The following is a 15133-nucleotide window of genomic DNA, read 5'->3' on the forward strand; positions in this document are numbered from 1 at the left end:
AACCCGACGACGAAGTTGGAATAACGACGATGACACGACAACAATGATATAACGACGATGGTATGACAACAGATGCATGATAGAGAATGTCTGACGACGACGCACTGACAACGATGACATGACAACGGTATCATAATCACGACCGAGTGACCACCGCATGATTACGATACAATGACGAAATAGGAATGACATCGACGGAGCGACGAAGGCGGTATGAGGCCAACGGCATGGCGAGAGTCGGATGTCGAACTTCGAATTACGACGATGAAACGACCGCAAATGCATCACCACGACGGTATAACAATGAATGCATTACGATGACTGTATGACCACGACGCGATGACGACGCTGGCATGATAATAGGATGCCGACGAGTGCATGACGACAATGATGTGACGGCGACTGTACCACGAAGCCTGAATGACGACGATGGCATCACAACGGATACATGATGGGCGACTGTCAGACGGTGGCAGAATGACGACAATGAGGTGACCACGGTGACATAGTCACCATTCAATGACGACAGCTTGATTACATGGAATGACGAAGAAGTATTTACGTTGACGGAATGAGGAAGGTGGCATGACAACGGCGGCATGACGAGAATACGATGACGTTACTGAAGTGATGGCGATGACAAAACGATAACATGACGACGGCGGCAGGACGACCACTGTGTGATGAAACAGTACAGTGATAGATGTTTTAAATACGAAAGTTATGGTTCAGATGAGAGAGGCCAAAGGCTACGTAGCGGTAGATGCGGTAAAACCTGATCAAACCTAGCTGGATAGGGGACTATTCGCTCCCGACCCGTTTCAAGGGGCATACCAATAAACAACAACATCAACATCATCAAAACCAAAACGCCACGGTGAGAGAGGAGTTGGGAATGTGAACTAATCATGTTTGTCTCGTTCTTGGGGGCCGCCGATCGTGCACGGCGCTTCATAAACACAATAATGGCGCAGTCTACATGCTTCGTTCAACTTTTCGGCGCTCATCAGTCTCCGCCAGCAGCGATGAAGGGCCTCGTCTGCCATGACAGCTTCTGCGACACTCGTCCGCACTACCTTTCAGTGCATCATAAATAGCCTGCCACCAGCGCCGGCCCCGGGATGTTGAGCAAAAAAATGCCTCCTTAGGGGAAACGACCTATAAATGACCAACCTAATAGTTACCGACCTCATAATGACCAACCTCCGCCATTTTGGAACCAGCGTGGGGCGCCGGCGGTACCGTTAGCTAGGTTATTTGAGGATTTTGAAACGTATGCATTCGCCGTGAAAGTTTTAACGCGATAGTGTTTAGGGCCCCACCAAATATATTATTGCGATAGCAATTATATGGACACTAAAAAGCAGATTTCTGCCGTCGGCGTCGCCGTCGCCGTCGCCGTGAGGTTCCGTATGACGTCAATGGAGATGAAATCGTCGCCGCGCGCCGAACGCTGTATGTGCGATTGAAAGGGCGCGAGGGGCGCGCGCTTTCACGGGGAGTGAACGCACGGCGGAGAACAAACGTGCGTTCTGCGCCGTGCTCGCTTAAGGGCTGCAGAAGTAGGCGTCTCTTTCCTCCTTTACAATCACCATATATGTAGAGCAAACGCGCCTTCTTCCTACGCGCAAGAGGCCGTGGGGGAGGAGGGGGGGAGGGGGAGGGAAGGGAGGCGACGTTTAGCTGCGGCACCAAGTGCCTATTTATATCAGAGGCTCCGGCAACAGTCACCAACGCCGCACGCATTTTGAGCGAACGCGGGCTAAACGCCGACGGCGTGGACAACAGTTCTGCGTGTTGCCGGTGCTGCTGCATGTCCAAGTTTATACAGCTGATAAAGCTAATATCATTACTCCGTATAGCTCTCTACAAATTTGCTATCGCAATTGATGCTTCGCCTTTTAGGTGAAACTGCGACAACTTTTTTTGTGTTGCTCACACTTTGTCTTGCATTCTTTACAAAGTCATTCCTCGGAATTTTGAGAGAGACAGCCCACAAACAATTGTCATCAACCAAAACACCGACAGCGCATGCGTTTTATGCTAAATCTTCTCAGGCTGACATATTAAAGGTGCACACACAAAAAAGGCCGGCCCACGAAAGAGGCCGCGTTTCTGCCAGAAAGCGCGCCTTCGTGCGTAGCGTTCATCGCCAGCGTTTCCCGGTAAACACTACGGTTACATAAGCTGCAGTAGCCGGGAAGTATGAGAAACAGTCAAGGATATTTGAATGCTATCGCGTTACACTCTTGAAGGCGAAGCTTAAGCGTCGTCGAATTTTTTCGCGCCACACAAAGCCGTCCCTTTCTTTGCTCCGAAGGCAAAGGCAAGAGCGGGTTGCCCTCGCAGCGTCATCGACAACTCTTGGGAAGGCCAAAGACGCGTCGGTCGAAGACTTCTACACATCGTTGGTAGAAACCCTCAAGCAAAAGTTCAGTTCCACAGATCATAGGAGCAGCGGCCCGACTCTGGTTTAGGAACCTACTACAGGGCCACGAATTTTCTCCTCAACTAGCAAGACACAACAAACGAGTACAATTTTAGCTCTATGAAGGAGTAGTAGCTTCTTTATATGCTGCTGTTTGAATTAACTTCTACTCTGCTGCGTAAGTACAAAGGTGATAATGGTTGAAGGACAGTACAGTAGAAATGAACAACACAAGCTCTGCATGGGTCATCGTCGTCTTCTTCAAGTTGCCACCGAATACACGAGTTGCGTCTTCTTCATTACACTGCACATTGTTTTCTCTTCGGCAACGGAGCTTCGTGCCCTCGATGGGCAACGATCACTCCTGCCCGAGGTCAGAAGCAACATCAAGGCGAACCCCATCCCAAAGCACATGAGTCATGAACTCCACGAAGGACGACGCAAGGCTCGCGTCGACAGACAGCGCCGACAATTCAAGGATGACCCGTACGTATCGTACGTGAACGTGGTTGTGTACCCTGCAGGGGGCCTCTTGGCGGTAGCCGCCGTGAACGGGAGAGACAAGTCCTTGAGCTTCGCGGCCTCCGTCAGGGCAGAGGCCCCAGCTGCGGCTGAGACCATAGCCGCGCCGATAGTAATGAAGCAACAAGACAGGGTGCGCAGGGAAGTTCATGTCGTTACCGCCTCGCAACAGGCCTGCCGTAACTTTACTAATGGACGAACACATCTGCAGGCGGCTCAGATTCCGGGCCACGCGGGACTGGAGGGGAACGAAAGGGCGAACGCCTTAGCTCGAGCGCTAATCAACCGAGCGGGGCAAAACCAATCGTCTAATGAGTCCCCACCCTTTACCTTCGTGCCCCTGCCATCCAATTAATGCAACCGCCTCAAGATCCAGCCGCTCAATCGCAGGATTTATCCTTCCCCTCACAAAAAGCTTCGCACTGAAGAGGCAGCAGCCCTCAGACTTATTTAGACTAACACATTTACAAGCCTACATATATACAGCAAAATGTACCCAGAAACATATCGCGGCATCTGCCCCTGGTGTGGCGACACACACCCTACACTCTTTCACATCTCATGGGGGCAAACCTCAACATTTAAAGACGCCTAGCACTTCATTTGAGCGGTGGGAGGTGCAGCTGACCGGCGATACCCTGGCGGGACAAGAAGCTCTCGTCCAGCAAGTTCGTCGAGCAGCCATGGCCAGTGGAGTCCTGGAATAAGGAAACCACCCTCTCGCCTCAAGAGCAACGACCTCGATGGTCCAAATAAATGTTTTCTCTTCCTCTTACCCCCTCCTGTCTGTAAAACCTTCGGGCCTCGAAAGTATGTCAAATAAATCCTTGGCAAGCAAGTTAGAAAATTTTGGTTGCACCATGAAAAAGAAAAGCAAACACGCTGCACCGCTCGCAGCAGAATGAAAACATTGCCGAAAACACCTGCGCACTCGCACATTGCGAATCCATGCGGTTGGTGCGATGAGACGTCGTTCGCTGCGGTTGTCCACAGAGCATGCTACACGTGTGCAACATCGTACTGTCACGGCGACTCCTTTTCGCATGCGAAAATCGGGAGCGACGGAATCCATTGTTACGATGGTTGTTATGAACCCAGTGCATTTCGGGAAGAGACAGTGTCTGTAAAGCATTTTGTGTTTCCAGTTTACCCTGGATCATTATTTTGGCAGTTACAAGATTTCCTCGTTTTTATGGCATTTCCAAACACAGCAGAACGCCACAACCAGCGCAGTGCTTCATTTGAGGGCCGGCATCCAAACAATGTAGCCCAACGTTATCCTCATACCACGTCTGCCGAGTGCTTCCGGAAGATGGCGCCAGCATATGTCCTCGCGCCTAGTTTTATTTCATTTTTCGACATAACTCATCAACTGACACGTACGTAAACGTATCCTGTGTGACAAAATTTTTGACTGAGCTGTTCATAGGGGATTGCATCATAAGTGCTCTGTTTGGCGTTCTATGGCCATCAATGCATATGTGCAATAAACCAGTTATCATCATCATCATGCATAAAGGCGCACGGCGTCACGGAGAAGAGAAAAAGAATGGATGTTTGGAATATTCTCTAGCACATTGACGAAACGTCCAATTTTGTCACAAAACAATAATTCTCCTCAGTATTGTGTGTATTTCTTCGCTGTAACGCTGTTGGCACGCTACTTTCCTCTCAGACATAGAATGGAACGTTGAGAGAGCGCATAATGCCCCAGGCCAAAACTACTGGGCTTGCAGAGTTATTGAGGAGAAATGTGCACATGGTTGATGAACAACACTGCTAATTTGGGCTAGTTGGTTAAACGTTGACATACTGAACAAACTCCGCTGAGAACAGAACTGCAGGACTACGAGAACGTCCAAGTTGCCGTCCCCCTATTGCTGCTGTTTGCGCTGTTTGTTGAGTGTTGTGATCACTCATGACCAATTATTCTTGTTTGAGGAAATTATGTATGCCCTACAGATCGCAGTGGTTATAAGGTTACATGCGATCCCGCAGTAGCAATGGCCTGGTGACCTCTCATCCGCGTTTGCTTAAAAGCGACTCACCGAAGGACGAGCTCTGCAGCCCTGGAGTTCAGCAGCAGGCCAATCTCTTCGAAGGTGAGGAAGAAAAGCAGATCGGCACTGGGCAGTCGTCCCTCGCGCACCATGCGCTGCGCCAGCTGCTGGCACACGAGGCGCATCTGGTGGATGGTGCGCACAACAGCAGACTGCGTCGTCAAACACAAATACGTTGGAATATTGGCTGGAGTTGTCGCACCCGCGCGCGCAGACAGATATTCCCAAAGAAAGATATTGAGACATCTTACGCTATAAAATTTATTCTAAGGGCCCATTTCAGCCAGTCATAACGCGTGGGCATATTATTTTAGCGAAGCCGGTGGGCCAACGCCAAATAAAACTCCCAAAAAATAAAACAATTGTAATGGCTTCCCAAGAATATTTGAAAGCAGCGACCACTAGACGGCAGCAAAATCAAGTTTGCTATTATCTGAGGACATTGGCCGCAAACGAATCGGGTCGTATAGGAAACAAGTTATATTTGCTTCTCTGCACACCTTTGATTTTCCTTGCGCAGTTTTCCTAATCCGCGACAAAGCTTCAACTATGCCAGCAAATGAATCAGTCAAATTTTGAACGGTAGGGAACCATTTTGTCTTATTCTTTGTACTTTCTTGCGCTTTAGTATTTTTCAGTCTTAGATTATTAAGCAGTTCTATTGGAGGCTGATTCTTGCAAAATGCCGGAATATATTTAAGTCTTCGAACCCACAGAGCAAATGCCGGCACGGGTAATATTTAAATGCGTCCACATGCATGGATCATGTACAGAATTCATAAGTATAAAATGTCGAGGCAAATGACAAGCGTATTCGCAGTACTTCATCGGAAACTCGGGTGATTCAGGATTAGCTTGCCTGCTACACAATTCTCGGAACCTGCGACGCAGAAGTCTGCTTATCTTTGATTGGGAGCACTTATCTCTATTAGCAAGGATCACAGTCATGCATATCAAAGGCGTAGTCAGTAATTTCTTGAACGTTAATATTGCGTTCGACATCTTGGATGGAGCAAGAAGTATTGCGGACGCTGTGACCATGCGGCGCATGGTCACAGCGCTTACTTTACACTTTCAGGATACTAATTCTTTTTACGCAATTACCCATTTTTAACGTGTACTACAAGCAAATGTGTAAATCGAGTGCAACCCATGACCTCAATGCTGAAACACAATTCGGGCGCATTGCACGCACTTCCATGAGGGCAATTTTCGCCGTGTGTCTGACGAAATCTGGTACCATGGCCATGGCGAACTCGGACGAGCTGCGGAAGAAGCGCGGTGCAGTCAGAGCGTGTGCAACGCGAACCCTATTGCTATTGACGGACCTGCTGTAGCAACCGGATTCCGACGCTTTCCAGGTCCGCGGCCACATCGACTACATTATAGCCAAGGAAGTCGAATTGTCAAATCCGACCTATACGGTGGTGGCGTAGTGGCTTTGGTATTGCGCTGCTAAGATCGAGCGGCGGCCGCATTTCAACATCAACATCATCAGCCTATATTTATGCCCACTGCAGGACGAAGCCTTCTCCCTGCGATCTCCCATTACCTGTGCCTTGCGCTAGCCGATTCCAACTTGCGCTTGCAAATTTCCTAACTTCATCACCCCATATAGTTTTCTCCCGTCCTCGACTGCGCTTCCCTTCTCTTGGAATCCATCATCATCATCATCAGCCTATATTTTATGTCCACTGCAGGACGAAGGCCTCTCCCTGCGATCTTAAATTACCCCTGTCTTGCACTAGCGTATTCCAACTTCCGCCTGCAAATTTCCTAATTTCACCATCCCATCTGGTTTTCTGCCACCTCGACTGCGCTTCCCTTCTCTTGGTATCCATTCTGTAACCCTAATGGTCCACCGGTTATCCATACTACGCATTACATGGCCTGCCTTGCTCCATTTCTTCCGCTTACTGTCAACTAGAATATCGGCTATCCCCGTTTGTTCTCTGATCCACACCGCTCTCTTCCTGTCTCTTAACGTTAGTCCTAAGATTTTTCGTTCCATCACTCTTTGTGCGGTCCCTAACTTGTTCTCGAGCTTCTTTGTTAACCTCCAAGTTTCTGCCCCATATGTTAGCACCGGTAGAATGCAATGATTGTAGTCTTTTCTTTTCAACGACAGTGGTAATCTCCCCGTCAGGATTTGGTAATGCCTGCCGTATGCACTCCAACCCAATTTTATTCTTCTGTAAATTTCTTTCTCGTGATCAGGGTCCCCTGTGAGTAATTGACCTAGATAAACGTACTCCTTTACAGACTCTAGAGGCTGACTGGCGATCCTGAATTCTTGTTCCCTTGCCAGGCTATTGAACATTATCTTTGTCTTCTGCATGTTAATATTCAACCCAATTCTTACACTTTCTCAATTAAGGTCCTGAATCATTTGTTGTATTCGTCTCCATTGTTGCTAAATAAGACAGTGTCATCTGCAAACCGAAGGTTGCTGAGATATTCGCCGTTGATCCTCACTCCTTAGCCTTCCCAGTCTAAGAGCTTGAATACTTCTAAGCCTGCAGTGAATAGCATTGGAGAGATTGTGTCTCCTTGCCTGACCCCTTTCTTGATAGGTAACTTTCTACTTTTCTTGTGGAGAACCAAGGTAGCTGTGGAATCCTTGTAGATGTTTGCTAAGATATTCGCGTATGCCTCCTGTACATCTTGATTACGCAATGCCTCTATGACTGCTGGTATCTCTACTGAATCAAATGCCTTTTCATAATCTATGAAAGCCATGTAGAGAGGTTGATTGTACTCCGCAGATTTCTCGATTACCTGATTTATGATATGGATATGATCCATCGTAGAATATCCCTTCCTGAAGCCAGCCTGTTCTCTTGGTTGGCTGAAGTCAAGTGTTGCCCTGATTCTATCGGAAATTATCTTGGTGAATATTTTATACAATACTGAAAGCAAGCTAATGGGTCTTTAATTCTTCAGTTCTTTAACGTCTCCCTTCTTATGGATTGGTATAATGTTGGCGTTCTTCCAGCTCTCTGGTACACATGAAGTTGTGAGGCATTGCGTATAAAGGGCCGCAAGCTTTTCAAGCATGATATCTCCTCCATCTTTGATTAAATCTACTGTTATTCGTCTTCTCCAGCAGCTTTCCCCTGGTCATGTCTATCAAGGCCCTTCTAACTTCTGCGCTAGTTATAGAAGGAGCCTCTGTATCCGGTTCATCACTATTTTGAATGAAAGTAGGGCGGCTATTTTGGGCACTGTAGAGGTCAGTATAGCATTCTTCCGCTGCTTTTACTATGTCATCGAAATTGCTGATGATATTACGATGCTTATCTTTCAGTGCATACATCTTGCCTTGTCTTATGGCAAACTTTCTTCTTACTGATTTAATGCTGCGTCCATATTTTAGGGCTTCCTCAATCTTTCCCACGTGATAATTTCGAATATCCCTTACTTTTTTCTTGTTGATTAGTTTTGACAGTTCAGCGAATTCTATCTGATCTCTTGAGTTGGACATTTTCATCTTCTGTCGTTTCTTTATTAGGTCCTTTGTTTCTTGGGAGAGCTTACCTACTGGTTGCCTTGGTGCCCTACCTCCCCCTTCAATTGCTGCTTCTGAGATCAACCTAGTTACGGTTTCATTCATTACCTCTATGTTGTCTTTATCTTCCTTTTCTAAAGCTGCATATTTGTTTGCAAGCACCATCCTGAATTGGTCTGCTTTTACCCTTACTGCCTCTAGGTTGGCCTGTTTCCTCTTGACTAATTTCACTCTCTCTCTCTCTTCAAATTGAGAGAAATCCTAGACCTCACTATCCTATGGTCACTGCACTTAACCTTACCTAACACTTCTACATCCTGCACTATGCTTGGATCGGCAGAGAGTATGAAATCTATTTCATTCCTTGTTTCTCCATTAGGGCTTTTTCAGGTACACTTCCTGTTGCTGCGCTTTCTGAAGAAGGTGTTCATTATTCGGAGCCTATTCCTTTCCGCGAATTCTACTAACATCTCTCCTCTTGCATTCCTAGAATCGATGCCGTAGTTGCCAATAGCTTGCTCACCAACCTGCTTTTTCCCCACTTTTGCATTCAAGTCGCCCATGACTAACGTATAAATAATACGTTTATAGTAACCGTATATAATAAACGTATATAGTTTGCACCTTTCTCATTGCTAGTTCAACATCTTCATAAAACTGTTCTATTTCTTCAGCATCGTGACTAGAGGTTGGGGCATAGGCTTGTCATCATCATCATCATCAGCCTATATTTATGTCCACTGCAGGACGAAGGCCTCTCCCTGCGATCTCCAATTACCCCTGTCTTGCGCTAGCGTATTCCAACTTGCGCCTTGTACTACCTTCATTTTGTGCCTCCTATTCAGCTTTATTACGACGACTGCTACCCTCTCATTATAGCTGTAGAATTCATCAATGTTGCCCGCTATGTTGTTATGCACTATAAGTCCTACCCTTGATTCTTTTTTATCTGGAAGACCTCTGTAGCAGAGGACGTGGCCGTTAGTCAGCACTGTGTAAGCCTCACCAGTTCTTCTAACCTCACTAAGGCCAATAATGTCCCAGGAAATGCCTGATAATTCTTCAAATAGTCCTGCTAAGCTAGCCTCACTCGAGAGGGTGCGCGTGTTGAACGTTGCCAGGTTCAGTTTCCATTGGCGGCCTGTCTTGACCCAGAGATTCTTAGCACCCTCTGCCGCGTAGCAGGTCTGACCGCCGCCTTGGTCAGGTGCTCCGCAGCCACTGGGAACTGAGGGCCATGGGTTAATTGTCGGAGTCATGAGGGAGGTAGTGGCCGAATACTGCACCAGGGAAGCCAATTCCTGTTCTGGTGAGGGAGTGACTTTGATGAAGCTTAGTGGGCCTTCCTAGTTTGGTTGCACCTGAACTTGTATAGCCCCACTAGCTCTCGGCGATATATATATTTTTTCTTGCCGGTGTCAGGCACCACTCCATGCCTTAAAATGTGGTGGACTGGAGTAGGATTCAAACTTACGACCTTCATATTTGAGGCCGGGTATTCTACCTCTGCTCCACTGCCACCACCAATCCATTTTGTAATCCATACTGTAACTCTAATGGTCCACCGGTTATTCATCCTACGCATTACATGGCCTGCCCAGCTTCCATTTTATTGCAATAGCAATTATATGAGCACTCCAAAGCAGATTTCTGCCGTCGGCGTCGTCGTCGCCGTCGCCGTGAGGTTCCGTATGACGTCAATGGAGATGAAATCGTGGCCGCGCGCCGAACGCTGTATGTGCGAGTGAAAGGGCGCGAGGAACGCGCGCTTTCACGGGGAGTTAACGCACGGCGGAGAACAAACGCGCGTTCTGTGCCGTGCTCCCTTAAGGGCTGCAGAAGTAGGCGTCTCTTTCCTCCTTTACAATCACCAAAGTTGTAGAGCAAACGCGCCTTCTTACGACGCGCGAAAGGCCGTGGGGAGGAAGGGAGGGGGAGGGAAGGGAGGCGACGTTTAGCTGCGTCACCAAGTGCCTATTTTTATAAGAGGCTCCGGCAACAGTCAACAACGCCACACGCATCCAACGTCCAAGTTCATACAGCTGATAAAGCTACTATCATTACTCCGTATAGCTCTCTACAAATTTGCTATCGCAATTGATGCTTCGCCTTTCAGGTGAAACTGCGACAACTTTTTTTTCTCTTGGTGTCAGCTAGAATATCGGCTATCCCCATTTGCCCTCTGATCCACACCGCTCTCTCCCTGTGTTTTAACGTTAGGCCTAACATGTTTCGTTCCATGGTGCTTTGCGCGGTCCTTTACTTGTTCGCGAGCTTCTTTGTTATCCTCCAAGTTTCTGCTCCATATGTTAGCACCGGTAGGATGCATTGATTGTACACTTTTCTTTTCAACGACAGTGGTAAACTTACAGAGTACGCATGCAGAGTGCGTTTATCTAGGTCGCTTACTCACAGGGAACCCTGATCATGAGAAAGAAATTTACAGAAGAATAAAATTGGGTTGGAGTGCATACGGCAGGCATAGTCAAATCATGACTGGGCCGCATTTCCATGGGGGCCAAATGCAAAAAAAAAAAACCCGCGCACCGTGCTTTGGGTGCACCTTAAAGAACCCCCGTTGGTAAAAAAATTACCCGGAGTCCCTCACTACGGCGTGTCTCCTTATAATATCATGGTTTTGGCACGTAAAACCCCAGAATGGTATCAAATCTGCTTGACACCATTCTTGCAGGCACGGAAGGAAAGAGCCTCGACCAGGAAGTGAAAACGGTGCATGGTTACAACAACAAGATCATGTACCCCGTGTCGCGTGCCCAGTTCTCGTTGCAAGAACGTTGACAGACCACCAGCGTGGTTTTTTAGGCAGCTGGAGGCGCTCAGGACAATGCCCTCTTTCAAGGTTCCGCAGACGCTACGTGCCAAATGAGATAGCCGCGTCATCGCTCTGCCATTCTGCTGAAGCTCCAGATGCAGACTTTCGACGGTGATTTCAGTGAATGTCAGTCCTTCTGGGATTATTTCACACGCCATTTCTTGTTGCGTGCGGCAAGATGTTGCAAACAGAAGAAGGTAGCATTTCACGCCTATCATTATCGTTCTCAGTGGGTGTAATTAAAGAACGAAGAGGGGGGCAGCCATGGCGTCGGTCTCGGTTATTTTCATCTTGTGCCGTGAAACCCGCCACTGCTAGTGCGGCTGGAACTGTGACTCAGACTGCTAAACCATAGGTGAACGCAGCTGCAAGGGTCGTCTGGAGGTTCGCGAGGCGGGAGCCCCTTCCGCTTGCTTCGGCTCCTGTCTAACCTTGCCGTTCAGTGCGACAGGCCGGAGTTGGCAAGGCCCATGGAAATGAACGAGACACATTCTCTCGGCGCAGCCCTCAGAGCAGCCACTGGCCTGCCTATCTATGCAAAAAGAACGGCGACGGCAACTTTCAGGCGCGCAAGTCCCGAGTGATGAATTTATTCGTCGACACCTCTCATGTAAACTAGCTCTTGAAGCAATCCGTACATTGAAGGAGTACATGTCAAACCACCCTTATGACGACGACTTCGAGGCTCGCAGGGTCGGCAGGGCGAGTTTTAATTCGAAGTATGATCCTGGCCGCTTTGCCCTTGAATTGACCAGCTGTGTAACTGCCGATATGCGGCACCACCATGGCGACCGCCACTCCTAGGTTTGTGAGGCCGGAATGGTGAGGTATTTGAATGTGAGCCATCCTGATGACCTTGCATTTAGAGCAACCAGCGTCCACCCTGTGGTATCGAAAATGGGAGGAAGCGTGATGTCGATGAAGAAGAAATATGTAGCGTCCTTGAAGTAGGACTCGCGAGCACCAACCAGATAGAAAGGACTGAACACGAGGAAACGCAGCAGCTGAGACTTAAAGGGAAGTCCTTGCGCGCTGACATCGAAGAAGCCACGAAGGAAAGTGAAAGAATACTTTCATCTACGCTATTAAAACTCTGTAAGCTAAGGAAACTTTTCTTACATCTTGAATTAATGCGGAAGGGCATGAGGAAAGTAGATTATCAGATTCGTGGCGTTATTAATCTTTAGCAACTAGAAAGTGACGCAGGGGATTGTGAATACTTCAGCGGCAAAGCGAAGTTCGAAGTATTATCGGCACAGTCAGAGAAGAAACAATTGTATACATTTGCTATGCCAACAGAGCTTTTTAACAAGTAGGCCACGGAGCTTGCTTTATTCGCATGACAAGGGGATGCCCATAGGTAACGATGAAGCTAGAACAGTCAGATTGAAGAACGCTGCGAGAAATGAACCTTCCTTATGTAGTTAAATTGTCGCAGTAAGCGCGTGCACGGAAGACGCGATGCTAAAAGCAGACTAGGCGCAGAAATCTCAAAGAGGTGATTTCAGTTGTGCCACAAAAGCCGTTTAACAACGAGATGCTCTGTTCTCTGTCGGTGGTTAGAGCCCTGAAGGTGTCCGCAGATGTCCTTTAACTGGAACTGAGGAGTCATCTGACACCACTGCTAAAGAAATGTGAACATATGTCAAAAAGGCAAACAAAGGGTAAATGAAGCGAGAAACGAAGTGCGCGGATGAATCAAGACGAAAGGATTGTTTTAGATAAGATGCAGCAGCCAGAATTATCCCGCAGAACCAGACTATCATTCACCACAATAATAACGTCAAACCAGAGCTTGCACATTATTAGTGTATGCCCGAACAGACCCACACATCGTCGTCAAGGAGTCGAGAAGGCCACAAGGACAAATCGAAACCACCTGGCAGCTTGGACAGCGATAAACATGCACTCGAATGGAAAAAGATTGTGGGAAAAAGTAAAATGCAAAAAAAGTCGCAGTTTCGCCCGGAAGGCAAAGCATCGATTGCGATAGCAAACTAGCAGACATCTATACGAACTAAGGATAGTCGCTTTATCGGCCGTATAAAGTTGTAAATATTCGCTTACTAACTAAATAAACAAGCACGGTGTCACGCGCGCACAGGTAAACATGAACACATCTTGCTCGATCACCGCGGAAACTGTTTAAAACGATGGAATGAGAATGCGCGCCAGCAGCAGCGGGCAAATTGACCTTCACGCTGTCTCGCGTCTCGCTTCAACGTGAACTAAACGTCAAAAGCACAGCGCATACGAAGCTACCGGCACTCGGCGCATGCACTTTTGCACTTTGTACCCATCGAAGATCGCTTTGAAGATGAGGTGCCCGCGGCGCACACTTCGGCCACATAGCAGATCGCTTTCAAGATACGGTGCCCGAGCGGAAGCTCCGTCAGTAGCAGTCGGAAGAGCAGAACCCACCCCCTACCCATACCGTCTCCGTCACTTCCTCCCCGTGCCCCGCGAGCGAACGAAGAGTGCGCGCTTCCGGCCACCTTCCGCTCTCTCGTGCACGAGATTAAGCTGTGGTTGCCGGCTCACCCTCGCACGCTTTCACTAACGCACACAACGCACGTCACGCGGCGACGAATTTATCGCCATTGGACTTTATAGGGAACATCACTACGACGGCGACGGCAAAAATGCGCTTGGAGTGTCCATATAATTGCTATCACAAAAAAAAACACAAACATGAACGTAAAATGAGATCGGAAACCCGAGAAGAAAGCAAGAACGCACAGAAGCAACCACAACTTCAGCACCGGATCAAGGATATTTGCAGCACCCACAGAAATCGACTCTGTTGGCCATCGTAGTCAGACCACAAGGATTGTCATTCGAAAGCGCCACAAGCACTAAAAGAACCGTTGCAAAAGAAAGCATTCTTAACTACACTCAGATGTCATAATTGGAGGCGTCAAGAACCACAAAAGAATTTTAACGCGATAGCGTTAAGGGCCCCGTGTCACAGAAAATTCGGCATCGGTGTGGACTTTTAAGCATCGGCGTGTGGCGGAAATCATGCCGAACCGCGTCATTTCGAACCACCCCGACCACACAGGCCTTCCGCGTGGCGCAAGGTGTTAGTGAACAAAAATTGAATTTCTCAAAGTAAAAGCCGTCAGAAAAATCGTAAAATGCGACTTAAACACAACCTACAGATGTGATAGCGTCTGATTGTAACTGGAATATACGAGAAAAAAGCCTGATAAGCAGCCAGGGATCTTTAAATGCTATCGCGTTCCACTCTTAAAGGCCAAGCTTAAGAGTCCTCCAATTCTGATGGTGTTTCGCTGTACTTTGGTTCTAGGCAACATTGAGGGGAATGTTGAAAACCGAGCCTTTCTAAATTTTGGACACGCTCGCGCCACAGGGCAGCAGCAAAGATTTAATTAAATAATAGCAAAAGGTCCTAGTGCCTTCACATTTTGATATAAAACGGCTTAAATTGCTTCTGTGAAAATCTCTTCCCAGCAATGCATTTGTCTTTAAAAGCGAAGCCGACTTTAAGGGGATCCGTGTAAGCTTGATCCTTATAAGCTGGCTTTCCCACGTTGTGTGTTGCAGTCAAGCCTACTCATAAAGAAAAATGTGATGCGAATGGAGCCCGATAACGCTATCGCGTTCCACTCGTAAAGGCAAAGCTTAAGCGCCCTAGAATTTTATTGCGATAGCAATTATATGGACACTCCAAAGCGGATTTCTGCCATCGGCGTCGCCGTCGTCGTCGCCGTCGCCGTGAGGTTCCGTATGACGTCAACGGCCATGAAATCGTCGCCGCG

At 47.8% G+C, this 15133-nt stretch overlaps 1 protein-coding gene across 4 annotated transcripts in view; it reads right to left on the reverse strand.

The window, feature by feature from the left end:
- LOC119449227 (putative phosphoenolpyruvate synthase) overlaps positions 1–15133 on the reverse strand; it is a 614437-nt gene that overhangs the window by 55765 nt on the left and 543539 nt on the right. For 2 of the 4 annotated variants that reach the window (XM_049666356.1, XM_049666355.1), the window contains exon 34: positions 4999–5162. The exons of the other annotated variants lie outside the window; for them this stretch is intronic. In XM_049666356.1, coding sequence (XP_049522313.1) covers positions 4999–5162 — 164 coding nt within the window. The remainder of the gene's footprint in view (positions 1–4998; positions 5163–15133) is intronic. 4 annotated transcript variants of the gene reach the window in all.

This window comes from Dermacentor silvarum, chromosome 4 (genome assembly GCF_013339745.2).
Source record: "Dermacentor silvarum isolate Dsil-2018 chromosome 4, BIME_Dsil_1.4, whole genome shotgun sequence".
Lineage (NCBI taxonomy): Eukaryota > Metazoa > Arthropoda > Arachnida > Ixodida > Ixodidae > Dermacentor > Dermacentor silvarum.